Source organism: Castor canadensis, chromosome 2 (genome assembly GCF_047511655.1).
Source record: "Castor canadensis chromosome 2, mCasCan1.hap1v2, whole genome shotgun sequence".
NCBI lineage: Eukaryota > Metazoa > Chordata > Mammalia > Rodentia > Castoridae > Castor > Castor canadensis.
Genome location: NC_133387.1, coordinates 61,389,513 through 61,404,304, shown reverse-complemented (window position 1 = coordinate 61,404,304; position 14,792 = coordinate 61,389,513). Strand labels below are relative to the sequence as shown.

At 32.0% G+C, this 14,792-nt stretch overlaps 1 protein-coding gene across 6 annotated transcripts in view; it reads left to right on the top strand.

Moving 5' to 3' along the window:
- Positions 1-13,017, top strand: part of Cd36 (CD36 molecule (CD36 blood group)) — a 76,539-nt gene extending 63,522 nt beyond the window's left edge. For 5 of the 6 annotated variants that reach the window (XM_074064884.1, XM_074064882.1, XM_074064881.1 and 2 more), the window contains 9 exons: positions 845-936; positions 2,890-2,936; positions 5,742-5,811; positions 6,797-6,984; positions 7,768-7,886; positions 8,828-8,901; positions 9,479-9,533; positions 10,288-10,448; positions 12,073-13,017. In XM_074064884.1, the coding sequence (XP_073920985.1) occupies positions 845-936; positions 2,890-2,936; positions 5,742-5,811; positions 6,797-6,984; positions 7,768-7,886; positions 8,828-8,901; positions 9,479-9,533; positions 10,288-10,448; positions 12,073-12,076 (810 nt within the window). In that variant the 3' untranslated portion in view covers positions 12,077-13,017. Of the gene's footprint in view, positions 1-844; positions 937-2,889; positions 2,937-5,741; positions 5,812-6,796; positions 6,985-7,767; positions 7,887-8,827; positions 8,902-9,478; positions 9,534-10,287; positions 10,453-12,072 lie in introns of those variants that run through there. The other variant, XM_074064883.1, reaches the window with a different exon arrangement.
- The last annotated feature ends 1,775 nt before the right edge of the window (positions 13,018-14,792 follow it).

The window sequence follows — 14,792 nt, the reverse complement described above, 5'->3', positions numbered from 1 at the left end:
TAATTATAAATTTGTTTTAATTTTAATTTAAAAAACTAGAATTTTCACATGAGATTGTCAGCAAGTCTTATTCATGAGTTCTTAATAAGAACTTATAGTGGTCCACAAATACCATGAATGGCAGTTTGGAGGTTAAGAAGATGTGTACTTTAGTTATGAGTTAATGTTTTGAATTACCAAGAGGATGAACTCTCTTTACTGAATTGGCATTTTGACTGATTTCACTTGGCAATATTTATATGTGAATACTAGTTATATTTTCCAGTTCTGTGTTACTTTACTTTTAGATGTTATTTAGGATTGCAGGGTTATATGACCTTGCAATTGTTAATGTAGAAAGTCTTAAAGAACAAGCGATTCAGTTATTATTTGTGCTAAAATACTCATGTCTTCCCTTGGCTAATTCAGTTTTTAATTTTGTATGCTTAATCCTTATCACTTTAGTACCCACTTGTTAAAGATCATAATGTTTATAATGCCTCTAGAAATACGTTGTTCTCATAAGTTTTGTTCTTTATGTCCACACTTCAGCATATAGGGATGGTGATCAAAGTGGCCTCCTGACTTAATTGTCATAAAGTGCTACAGTTTGGGTCACATCAACCTCTGATATTTGTTTTCTTATTCAGCATCTGTAATTATTCCTAGGAAACTCTTATATAATCCCTTAAAAAATTTTAAACTCACAATTTAAACAGACTTAACTGCATTTTATATTTTAAGTAATGTAAAATAATTCTGAATAAGCAGTGTTAGAGAAGTGTAAATGTGAGTTGATTACATATGTTAATTTGAATAATATGACTTGACATACATATAACTGTTCTTGTTTGTATCTTTTCAGTACAACAATACTGTAGATGGAGTTTATAAGGTTTTCAATGGAAAGGATGACATAAATAAAGTTGCTATAATTGAAAGTTATAAAGGGAAAAGGTAGGTACTGAGTAGAGTGTGTGTGTGTGTGTGTGTGTGTGTGTGTGTGTGTGCTCAAGACAGGAGTGGTATTTGTTTAACAACTGGGAAGGCACTCAATCCAACTATAAAACAGACCAGGCTATATTATCAACCCTGGAAATTACTGTTCTACTAGGCATTAACCCCTTATTTGTGCCACTGACATGTTGACACCAGTGAACATTAAAACTCTACTTCAGGTTTGAGTTGGCTTGATGCACAGGTTCTCTTCCATAAAAATGTGCAAAGGGATTATTTTCATCTCCACAACATATCCAGAATTACAGTGCACCAATACAGTGAGATAATCATAGTGAAAAGAAAAATCAATACATCAATGGCCTAATAGGTAGCAAAATATATTTTATTTTTAATGTTTCTTTACTTCGCCATGTCAAACAGAAATTGTGTATTTCAGTTACCTGTCTAAAATGCATCTACATAAATACAGAAGCATAATGAATATAGGCAAACACTTTCATGAGTTCTCCCTGTAAACTGACTTGAAATAGGGCTCTATATTGATGACTGTGCTATTTTGCCTGTGTCAATGCAAAAATGAAACTACCATTTCAAGTACAGTTCTAGAATTTGCATATTAAATGCAAAAATACCACTTTTAAAATAGTAAAAGAACAAAATAACTTTATAAAATCATTATTTCTTTTCTCCAGCTCCTGACAGCTCATCTGAAGGATTTATAATTTTTCATGTGTGTAAAATAAATAGAAAGAAGACTAATTAATATCAGGGAAGAAATCCTTTCTTTCTTCTCCTAAAAGTTCTGAATTGTACTTTAGATCAATTATTTCTTGAAGAAAATAAAATAAGCAAAACTGAAAAAGTAAATGATTTTATTAACATAAGTAAACAATTCCTCAAACTTAAGTCCTTATTTAATGTAATAGTTAAATATTTACTGGTGTAGCATTTTTTCTTTTAAAGAGTACACAGTTACATATTTTTATAGAAAAATCTAGTGGAAAAAACAAATACTTCTCAGTGTTTATTTTAGAGGAAATCACATCAAAGTTTATATATTGGACAATGAACACTTCACTCCATTTCAACATCACAATAATAGAGTGGCTTCAAGGAGAGTTGCTAAGAGCTTCTAATTAGAATAAGAATTATATATCACTTTAAGGTCATAATAAGGTTGATTCAACTTCTCATGACAAGAGCATGGTTATTAGCATATTCTTTAAAAAATAAAACAGCTTGTATCAATATTTCACTAGATGATATGTTAGAAGTGGAAAAAAATAGCTTTTCCATCACTAAAAATGACTAATAATGCAAGGAAACTACTATTTTTTTTATCATTTTTGCTTCCATATAGATATTTAAGATAATGTAATTAAGCATTAGCCAATAAACTCTGTCCTATTTTAATGTCATTCCATGCAAATGTTTAAACAGGAAAATGGAGAAATTGAATATTTATATTTTAAATTCTATGAGTCCAAACATTAGCTTTTGTTTTTTTGCTTCTCTTCCCTTTTCTATCTTACTCCGGGATTCTCACTTAATTTTCTCTTATTCAGTATGAACACTCAACATATTCCCAAATAATTCATTTCTCTCATTGAAAAAAATGAATCTGTAAGTAGAGGCCTATGTTTTTAATAAAAGTTTTTTATTTTCTTCTTTGTCTATTCCAGGTTGTTTCTAGGTAACTTAGCATTTGGCTGTTTTTATTTTCTGATCTGTCCACATAATAGTGTCGGGCAATTAATTTGATGCAAAGGGATTTAAGTTTCAAATAAAACATAGATCAAATGAACATTAGAACATTTCCTGAACTTAGTATTTGTCACATTTAATCTTCCTTATGCTAGGAAGCGTATTAAATCCAAATAGAAGAAGGAAGGTGAATAAGGTGCTGTTGAAATATAAATATTTGTTTATCTTCTTTTTTTTATCCCTAAGGAATCTCACCTATTGGCCAAGTTATTGTGACATGATTAATGGCACAGGTAAGAACATTTGTGGTAATGATCACATGACTCACCTTCTCCTACCCCAAACCTACAGTATTCTCAAGGTTGAGGGTATAAATTTATTTGTCTTTACATCCCCACAAAATAATTCAGTCTGTATTTTTACATAGGTTTACTAAATGTCTGCTCAATGTCATGGGATTTTTGAGATTAACCCCTTACTATATTACTAGGGAAACGATTGCTCTACAAAAACTATACTTAATGAGCTGCCATCTGGCAACAGAAATAAGTGGTTAATAAAAGAAAAAGACAAGTGAGCTGGGACAGTGCTTTATGCTTACAATCCCAGCTGCTTGTGGGGTAGAGCTAAGAGAACTGCTGTTCAAGGCTGACTCCTGAAAAAACATTGAGCCTGTCTGGAAAATACCAATGGAAAAGGGACTGGGGTTGAGGCTGGAGTGGTAGAGCACTCACCTAGCAAGCATGGGGCCCTGAGTTCAAAACAACAAAATAACAAACGTAGGGTGTAGTTACTGTTCACATCTTCCCAACGTTCTATAAGGATAACTTAGAATTGAAACATAATTACTAAAGGGAAACTGCCCTTCCAAGTGAGATTCAAAAGTACCTGTGTACATATGCATGTAAATATAAAAATAATACCTGTTGAAACTGTTCCAGGAATGGGGCAGGGGAGGGGAGATAAAGGAGAGTGGTAGAAGAGGTGAATTCAAGAAAATATTTGATACATTGTAAGAACTTTTGTAAATGCCACAATGTGCTCCCACCCAGCACAACAATTCGAAAAACCGAGGTATTTAGTGAAGTTGCAGAATAGAACCATCTCTCTTGGATAAAGGAATTAGAACGAGAGAGAAAAGAGAAAGAAACAACAAATTAACAAGGTCAGATTACTTTATTAACCATGAAAAATATGTGTAAACAAGGAGAATTCTGAATTAGACTTGGGGAAATAAAAAACTAAAATTTTTCATTTTGTGTACAGCTAGATCTGGTTTGTTGTCCTTGAAGAAAAGTAAAATACACATATGTCTGTTAGCTTAAGAACTAAGATTTAAGAAGCAATGGGAATCAAATACCATGAAGTAATTAAAACCAAAGGCAAGTGTTACATTACTAAGCAATAAAAGCATAATGTTTACAAAGTAGGAAAGGGAATACCCAGTAGGAAACCAGTTTAATAAAGATGAAATTTTAAGCATAGGGGATATGTACCTCTGAGTTATGTATGTTTAATCGTATTACTGTCATGAAGAGCAAAAACTCTGCTGGATTCGCTTTGTAGGGTTTTCAGTCATGGGCATAATGCTTCCTAAGAGCATTTCTACGAATAAATTGTCAAGAGCCTCAAAACTACGAAGAGTGTCACAAGCATGACACTTAGTCCTCAGAGACAGAGGCGTACTCTGCTGCTTCTAAGTACTAAAGAATTCTTTATGGGGTGAAGGGAAAAATGATTAGAGTATTCTGTCCAAAGCTCATAGCTAGATTTAACAAAAGTAGCTAGAGGCTAGAGGATTCATCAGTGATGGTGATGTAAGTGCATGAACATCAGCCATGAAGTTGAAGGAATGGAAGCAGAAGTGTAAGGAGACAGAAGCAGAGATCGGTTGCACAGGGCAGGGAGAGAGTGTGATTACGGGACTGAGAAGCAAATACTAAAAGAGGAATCTGAGTATTATGGTGAAAACACCATAATTTAAAAGCACATCCTCTACCTTCTTCTATAAGTTTGAAAAGACATCAAATTAAAATTTTGATAAACATTTAAAGATTTCTGATTTTTAAAGGTTTGCAATGGATTCCTTTTAGTTGTTAAGGTACTGGGAAGGCATTTCCTTAATTGTTGTAGGCCATTCCTGTATAGGAACCAATATGGAGGATTTAAGCTAAACTTTAATATCTAATCCTCTTACTGCCAGAGTCAATCAGTAATCATTTTAATCCTGCTATGTTTCACACATCACAAGAGTGTAAATGAAGGTCAACAAGATCTCAGAGTTAAACTTGTCAGAAAAAGAAACTGGAATGAATAATTGAAGAATGGATCTTACTATTGTAAACAAATACATTCAATGTTGGTTCATTTCAGTCACATTCATTTCAGAAGCAAATGGAGGAGTTATTTGGTTATTTCTTCATTCATTCAATGTGTGTTATGGAGCATACTGTAACAGAAATTCAGTAAACTCAATATATGCCTGTTTTAATTTGTGATGGATACATTTCTACAGCATTTGCAGGAAATCCTATTTAGTGAGAGAACTTTAATAAATGGTTTAAAAAATAATACAAATCAGCCATTAGTACAAATGAATGAATTGCTCTTAATAAAAACAATGCTGTTATTACAGGTGTTCTAAAGAAATTCAGAAGTGTCACTCTGCTGATGAGACAGGGCATTTCAAAAACACACTAACCACAACTTTAATGATAATGTCTTTGTCATTTATTTTACACTACTGAATATGTAGAGTATGCAGTCTTGTAGAATCTGATAACCTCTAAACACATGTGGCTATTAGTTACTTTAAATATGGCTAGTATGATTAAAATGTGCTCTAAGTTAAAAATGTGCTCTGGACTTTGACAATAAAAAATATATTATTTTTATTGATTTCTGTTGAAATGATACTTTGGATATATTGGATTAAATAAAATATACCTGTTTCTTTTTTACTCTTTAAACTTTACATAACTTGAAAATTATATAGGTGGTTTGGATTATATTTCTTTGCTATGCTGAAAAAAGACTTCTAGATTTTTCTAGAATGTACATTACATCTATCACTTGCCACTGGCTTGATTTTTAAATAGATGCAGCCTCTTTTCCACCTTTTGTTGACAAGTCTCGAGTACTTCGGTTCTTTTCCTCTGACATTTGCAGGTAAGACAAAGACACCAATGTATGTCTGTAAGTCATACATTTTTTTCTCCTAAGCAAGAAAACGAAGCTTGGAAAACCCTTATCTAATGTGTTATTTGATTTTTAAAAATTTTAAAAAGGGATTTTTTTCTTTATTTCTTAACAGATGCAATACTATGGGGAATTTATGTTAACTCTTTGCAAAATAGCCTATATGATTCAACTTTTTAAAATGCAATTCATTCTTTGCCCTTGCTAAGAACTATTTTTCATGTTTGAATAAACTATTAGTGTATTTAATAATAGTTGTCTAGTAGGGAATGCACAATGTTTCTAAAGATATCCAGAGAAGATAATGCAAGTGTCACAGAACTGTTATAATTAATGCCATGTCAATCGTGTTTCAAATTGGTGGGACTCAGTGGATGAGACCAAATACCACTGTTCTGGAACCTAACCCTGTCTCTAAAGACTGTGAGATTGCAGGCGAGCATTGGTCATCTTTTTCTCATCTGTAAAATTGATGAAAGCAGTATTTCTTCATATAGTGTTACCTGAGGATTCAAAGAAATACATATTGAGCTCTGGCATATTGCCTAGGTCATGGTGAAAACTTGTTAATTGATGGAGGTCCATATGAAACACACAGTCCAGCAAGGGAGTAGCTTTTTTTCTTCAAGATTAAATTAGAAGGATAGAAATTTTATTTAATTTAAACTGGGTGCAAATATTTATGTGACTTCAAATTCTTCATCTATAGGGGGAGAACTATGAGAAGGATCTTTGATATACATACTCCATGGTAACTCACAAGAAAATTTGTCCTTAGAAGCTTTTGAGAACAGAAGTAAAAATATTTCACGCTCATGCATTGAGTTGTTATGTCTTAAAATTTTGCGAAATTTTCTAAAGTTAAAGCAAGAGTATAAACTAAAGTAAGAAAAATATAGATCTGCTGCATATTGTTCAGTTTCCTGGAATGAAGGTCATTTCTATCCCTGTGTAGGTCAATCTATGCAGTGTTTGGGTCTGAAATTGACCTGAAAGGAATTCCTGTGTATAGATTTGTTCTTCCAGCCAAGGCCTTTGCATCTCCATTCCAAAATCCAGACAATCATTGTTTCTGCACAGAAACTGTTATCTCAAATAACTGTACATCATACGGTGTGCTAGACATCGGCAAATGCAAAGAGGGTGAGTAAATAAGATTAGTATCACAGCCCATGATACAATTTATAGCATTCTTTTTTATTGTAGTTGTCTTTAAAATGTAACTTTTACCAACAAGTCTTTTTCTGCTGAAAATTTAAAATTAATTAAAGCAATAATGCCAAAACCCAAAAAGGTTGGTGGCAGAAAATTTTAGTTTTATTTAGATTTTTGAGGTCTCAATTGTTGTTCAGTATTGCCAAACTCAGTTACTGAGAAAATCATACCCATATTGTTCCTGCTACATTGTTTAGGGTGAAATGGAAATTCCAAGGACACTCCGAGCTTTCCAAGTTCTCCTTCTGCCACTGTTCTGGCTTTTCCCCCATAGAAAATGATAAATAAAAGTAAATGTTTTTAGTATGTCCCTAAAGCAAGGATTGATAAACACAATATGTAGAGTCTCTTATCTTGGTCATATTCTTTGCACTGAAATGGATGTGAATGAAGAAGGAAAAACATTACTCATAAAATAATTCTCAGTCCATAGACATTGTTTAGCAATGAAACTTGGTATATTGAAAATTAGCACCTAAAGAATGAAGAGACACCAACTGACTTTATAGTAGGATGTGCAGGAATTGACATTTTATTTGTGCATAATAGTAACCTGATCTAATTCTTTCCTATTCTCAACTATAATTGGCATTCAAAAACAACTATTTTTCTTAATCTAAAAATGGTTTGTTTTTTAAGGAAATAGTTTGAATGATACGTTAAGCGAGGAAAGAGATTTATTTCTAAATGACTATTAAAATGCATTTACAGGAAAACCTGTGTATATTTCACTCCCTCACTTTCTACATGCAAGTCCTGATATTTCAGAACCTATTGAAGGCTTAAATCCAAATGAAGAAGAACACAGGACATACTTGGATATTGAACCTGTAAGCAAATGTATTATTGATTTGTTTTGCTTAATATAGTTCTTTAAAAATAATGAAAGTGAAATAATTTTTTTCAGATACACTTTGTTCATGTTCTTAATAAATTATTGAAACTTTATGTTAGTGAAAATTACATTGATTTCTTCCTATCATGGCATATAGATAGCAAGAAAATTCAATTTTCATTTCAACGTACAGAACTTCACAAGCTTTTTTAATAGACTAGAATCAGGAGTCTTACAGTCTTACAATAGTGCAATTTTATGCTTACATTACACTAACTGCAGGTATTGCTTCTGTGAGGAGTCATTGCATCCTATCAGCGCTTAAAGGGTTTTTGACTATATGTAACTTTTAGACAAAATCTATTATTTTTACTTAGTGTAGAGAAATCTATAACACAACAGTTTTAATATTTAAAGACAAAGAGGGAATCTAGCTCAATTTAGAGTACTTATGTAGTACATAGGAAGCTCTGGGTTTCAATCTCTGTACCATACACACCAAAAATTAAATTCTACAATTTTAATAGTTACATTTTTGTTTAAATAATTACAGTAAGAAGAAGTATTATAATTAAACTAACATAAGGATTTGAACTAAATATATGTTTGGTCCCTCATAGTTCAGGAGTTAGCTATCTGAGTTCTTACATTTTGTTGCAGCAGATTTCCTCAAATACATTTTAGGTCAACATCACAAATTTAACTAAAACCTTGAGATTTTGTTCTGTTGGGCAAATAAATTGTGTGTGCACATATATTTACATAGAATGTAATGACATATTGTTAGATGTATAATATTAATAGCTTCGATTAGTCCTCTTTCAAGATAAGAGCTTCTTAATAATTTTTCTGCTGTCACAACAAAAGTAACATTTGAATATTCTAAAAATGTTTTTTAAAGAACTTGGTAATTATTTTAGTTTGTTTTTATTTTAGATAACTGGATTCACGTTACGATTTGCAAAACGACTGCAGGTCAACATATTGGTCAAGCCAGCAAGAAAAATTGAGTAAGTCTCTTTAATAAGATTATATTTATAACATTTTGTTGTAAAACATGAATAGATCAATCAAAGTAGGCAGAATATCAACTTCATTTAAGCTTAATGTCTTTATACAATAACTACTGAAAGCTTTCTCACAATTTTTTATTATTTTATTTCTTTCTCGCAATTTAAAATCATATCTTATGTTTACTGAAATGTTATTTGTGTAGTTTGAAGTGCTTTTAATTGTATTTTATGGTGTGCCTCATTTTACCAGAAATCTAATTATTCTTGTGATTATTACTTCTAGGTCATATTTCACTTTCCTGGGTAGAACATTCTACCCAGGAATAAAAGGAAAAAATGTATGCTTGAAAAAAAAGCCAATCCAATTGACAGCCTGTGTTAGACTTCAGTGAAAAGTCTATGAAAGCTGTACTAAAATTTAAATGATTTATTGTAGAGAATAAAATCAAGGAAATTAAATATATAAACAATTGATTTCTGAATATCCATTTATACTAGGAATTACTAAAATGTCTATTAAATATACAAATGTATTGGTACATATTTTTGTAATCATTTTTAACATATATTACAGAGCATTAAAGGGGCTGAAGAGGCATTACATTGTGCCTATACTTTGGCTTAATGAGGTGAGTATTTTCATTTTTCAGTCATTAATAGTAGTCAACTTTTCATATAAAAAAACTTTTGCCATTTCAAAATTGTATATACATATCGTATTTGAGGTTGTATGCATTTTCATTTCCTATATGGTTGGGCTAGATTACATATTATTAATTATATCTATCTAACAAAACCAAATATTTAATTTTCATTTTTAGAAAGACAAAGCACTTTAAAATTATATTCAAAATGCATTTATTAAATATTTTTCTTGTCATGGTATTTAGGAAAGAGACATGCATACATGTACTCACTGCAAACAATAACAATAATAAAAATCAACTATGCTTAGTGGGCATATTAGAACAGGTGTAGGCACCCTCTCCCATTTCCCAAAGAGAGATTTTTAATGTAAATCATTGACTTGCTTAGTCACAGAATGAGAGAATGCATTACATATGCTTTCAGAGGGAGTAGAATTGTCATTCCTTCTAATTTCCTTCTGTCTGTGGAAGACCACTTTGAAATATTTCAGAGACCAATCTGAATGACTCTTAATACAGGGAGGGGTGATATGTTTAAAGAGAGGGGTAGTGCTACTCTATTGGAATTTACTGTATTCTTTGACATTTAAAGAGAATTATAAACTTGTTTTATGGACACAGATGACTTATACCCAAATACTAGTGTTTACAGAAAAGTATGATGCATAGTTAGTGGGTTTGAGTATTTTGTTTCATTAATGTATCCAAATAATGGTAATTATTAACTTGGTTACAGACTGGAACCATTGGTGATGAGAAGGCAGAAATGTTCAGAAAGCAAGTGACTGGAAAAATAAAACTCCTTGGCCTGGTAGAAATGGTCTTACTTGGTGTAGGAGTGGTAATGTTTGTTGCTTTTATGATTTCATACTGTGCATGCAGATCAAAGAAAGTAAAGTAAGTATATCAAATATATATATACATTTTGCCTAAGTAACATTAGTTTATGTAGTACTTGTTTACATTTTATCAAATGAGTTATACATTAGGAAAAGTCTAGTCAACTATCATTTTTAATATATTGTCCAATTTTTAAAGTGCTTAATATAATTAAGACAATGAGTAAATATCAAGCAGGTCACTAAAGTACATCTTTAATTCTGGAGGAATGTGAAAAAAGAGGTAATCATAACCATGGCAAAGTTTACACAAATATAGCTTTTTTCCCAAATTTTGACTTGCTTTTCTGTACCATTGATAAGAAAACTTATATAAAGTTAAAATTGTGGAGATTTTGGTAGACTAAAATTTATAAGAGAAAGAAAATAAAAAGTAGACATCAAGAAAAAAATATACCATTTAGATAAAGCATGCAAGTAAAAGGGATTACAAATTAAGAAAACATCATTATAAAAACAGGATATTTGCATGTCGACATATGAACCATGCCTTGTCCAAGTCCAGGGTGTGCATGCTAGTTATTCCATTTGAAGAAAATAGGAGAATTACTCAGCCTTGTTATTCAGAGTTTAGAGATAAAAAACAGGTAAACATGGATAACATGTTAAGAGTATTGGAGAAACTGTAGTGAGTAGTCAGATCTCTATGATTTAGTTATCAGTATCTATGTCCCCCTTCCCCTGCATAAACAGAAGTAAATGCCTTCCCCAAATGGAGACCATTTTGCTCTGGTTATTTCGGAGACAGAAAAATCACTGTTTTGGCTGGCCAGGGTTGGCCTACAATCTATTTGAAGAGAATATTCAAAATGCTAACTTAACATATTCACATTGTAGTAATTAAATATTTCATCACCTTTAATATGTACCATTAGCCAAATAACAAGGTATGGAAGAACAAAAATATTCATATCACCATTTCCAGAAAAATTAAAGATATTATCCACTAGAAAGTTGAACAAAAACTTGTCCTAGTGGAAAAGCATGCTTTTAAAAAGAAAATATAAGTTGTAAATTTTTTTCTTTAATTACTCAGTGCTAAATTTACATAATGAAATCCAGCACTGTTAATGATCCTTGAATGACAGATTTCTTACAGAAGTTGCCAGAGTGTTTTGTCACCAAATACATTAGTTTCATTTAAACTTTAAGCTGTTTTTTTCTTTGTCAATTACTTGATTTACTAAAGTTAAAAGAATTACAGGAAATGTAGGTTTTCTTAGACAAGCTTGAGTCTTAAGTATTTTAACAATTTTCTCTAGGAAAATTTATGGACAATTTTTTAAATGAGGTAATAAAATAGAAGATGGTAACTCCAGTGTTTTTACTCAGTGGATTACCAGGAGAAAGTAATGATACACACATGAGTACATGGAAGATGGTTGTAGGGGTGTGTTGTGTTGTCCACAACAGATTTCATTAACTACTGTATCTTATCTGATGCTGTGCTGCTCTTGACAGCTGGCACGGGCATTGCCTTGTTAGTAAAGGTCCCAGAACTTCTGTCGTCAGCTTTAGGTGATGGGCTGCATAACATCTTGAATTTATATGAGTTGAGTATTTGCTATCTTTTTATTAGTCTACTGCTTTTGAAAAGTAGTAACATTTCTTCTGCTTTACAGGTAGTAAATGGATCTACATTTATGCCTCAGCTACATCAAGACTTTTGGGAATACAAATCTACAAAATGGAGATTTAATATGCTTTATTTTTTACCAAACACACCTTACCTTTTAGTTGAAGAAATGGTGGCACACTATATATTTTTCACTAAGCCACAGCACAGTTCAAAAGGATTAAAGATGTCATTAAAATCTGTATTTTAAATAAAACATAGCACCTTAAAAAATTGAATTGATTTAGTTTCTACAGACCTGTCTCTAGCATGGTCTGTAGAAACTAGATCAGTTCAACATGCTTCTGATTCACTGTTTGGTTTCCTGGTGGCAAATTCAGTGGAAGAGTGGACAGTCTAAACCAATTCTGTCTTCCTCATCAAAAGGAAAACACTATCATGCTTGAAATTTCTCTATTAAGTTGCAGTGTCAGACCTCAGGACTGCATCAGCACAAAATATTTTGAAAGACATTTAAGAATGAAAAATAATAGATTGGCTTATAAGCTATTCATCATGCATTACATAAGTTTCTTTCTCTCTGGAATCCTTTGTACAGCAGCAGAAGATGCAATAACCATTTTTTATTTTTACTTTCTATCAATGGGCTTACATTTTTTGTCACTGATCATGCAAATGGACATCATTTTTAGCACACTTTAGTTCTCTGTATTTTAAAGATTTTGTTATTTTACATACTGTGTATCTCTTCATCTTTTCTGGAAATCTGAGTAGATAGACTGTGTTCTTTCTACTTGGTTGCAACTTATGCTCGGCAATCTCAGAATGCTGTTCTAGTATTAAGAGATGTAAATGCTAAAAAGATTTATTATGTGGACTATTACAAAGAGTAGAATGTGTATTAAAAGCTATATGTTGTAACAGTTTTTGCTTTCATATTCATCTCAGAAGGACTGGCTTCAACCATTAAAAGATGTTCTTTAAATTTCAACACTTTATCTAATTCCTGTTGTTACAAAATGTTTACCCTAATTTTCTATGAGGTATTTTTTTCTGAAGCTGTATGTCTTTCTGAATTCAATTTTAATGACTTGCTTATTTCCAGGCTACTTTTAAGCCATTTTGGGAGAAGAACAAAACGAAACAAAAGCCAGCCATTCATTTGGTTTTATCCAATTGTGGATAAAAAATATTCAAGAAAAATTTGAATCTCTACTGAAAATGTAAATGGTTTTTATTATTTACTAAATAATGCAATATGACAACTATTTACATATTGTTTACATTAAGTATTGCAGGTAGTCTAGAAATATGTTAAAGTATATAGGAGGGTGTACATAGACTATTTTAAAAACTATTCCAGGAATAGGGGATGGGAGGAGAAGAAGGAAAATGGTGGAGGGGGTGAACTGAAGTACGATATATTTGATATATTGTAAGAAATTTTATAAATACCACAATGTATCCCCATCCAGTACAATAATAAAAAATATGGAGAAAGATATGAAAAGCAACAGGAAGGCCAACATACTCCAGTCTGATGTATAAAACTACTCCAGCATATTCTAATCAAACTTTCAAAAACCAAAAACAAAGGATTCTGAAAGTAAGAGAAGTGAATATCGTGTAATATCATTCCAAAATATATAGTAGCAGAAGTGTCTGCAGAAACCTTAAAAGCCAGAAGTGATTGAGATGATATATTCAAAGTTATGAGGGAAAGAATTCTGCCAACCAAGAATACTATGCCCAAAAGAACTGTGCTATAGAAATGACTTTCCTAATCAAAAGCTAAAGGAATTAATTATTAAAAGATCATTCTTACCATAAATGCTCAATAGAACACTCTAAGCTGGAAAAATGATAATAATGTATAACATAAAAACATGAACAAGTATAAAACTCACTGGAAAAGTATATAATCAATTATAATTGATAATATGAAGGGAGTTATAGAAGAAAAATTCTTTTTTTTCCATGCAGTAAATTTAAATTGTTTTCAGCTTTAAATAATCTATTACAAATGTTTTGCGAACCTTTCAGTAACCATAAGGCAAAAACTTATAGTAGACTCACAAAAAATAAAAAGCAATTAATGAAAACGTACCACTAGGAAAAGCCAGGAAGATGGCAGACTTGTAGTATCTACTGAACCCTAGCATCTCCACAGGATAAAGCTGGAGCAGCTGGAGAGCAGTAATACTCCAAGGTGGATAATATTGGAGAAGTACTGTGAAGTTTCAGTAGTGAACAGACACAACTATATAAGAAAAAGAGTATTTATAGAGTGGAACAGAGGGAGAAAAAGATCACTGCAGAACATAGAGTACACAAAGGCAACACAGCAGGGAATTGAGGCTGCAGCAAAATAAAGAATGTGTCTCTGAAAACATGCATTGTAATTTCACAGTTGTGGACAGAATATTATAAATAAATAAAATAATGTAGAGAGTGAAATGGAGAGAAAGAGAACTACAGTGCACAGAACTCACAGAAGTAGATTAGCAAAGGTTGGGGGCTGAAACTGTTTTCCTAGAAAATACAATTAGTGCTGATCTCAGTACCAACCACAATTGCAGTCTTGCCAAACAGGGGTCCTGGCATCTGCCTAGAATGCTGGCATTGGGAAAGCTCAATCTTCTTCCCAGTATTCAGTTGCAGTGCACTGGCGGGAAGCCATTTTGGATGGCTCTTCTCTTAAGTCTCCAGGTTTAAGAGTCAAGGTCCCTGCATTCTCCTGCCTTTGGGGCCTCCCAACAAGGGTCA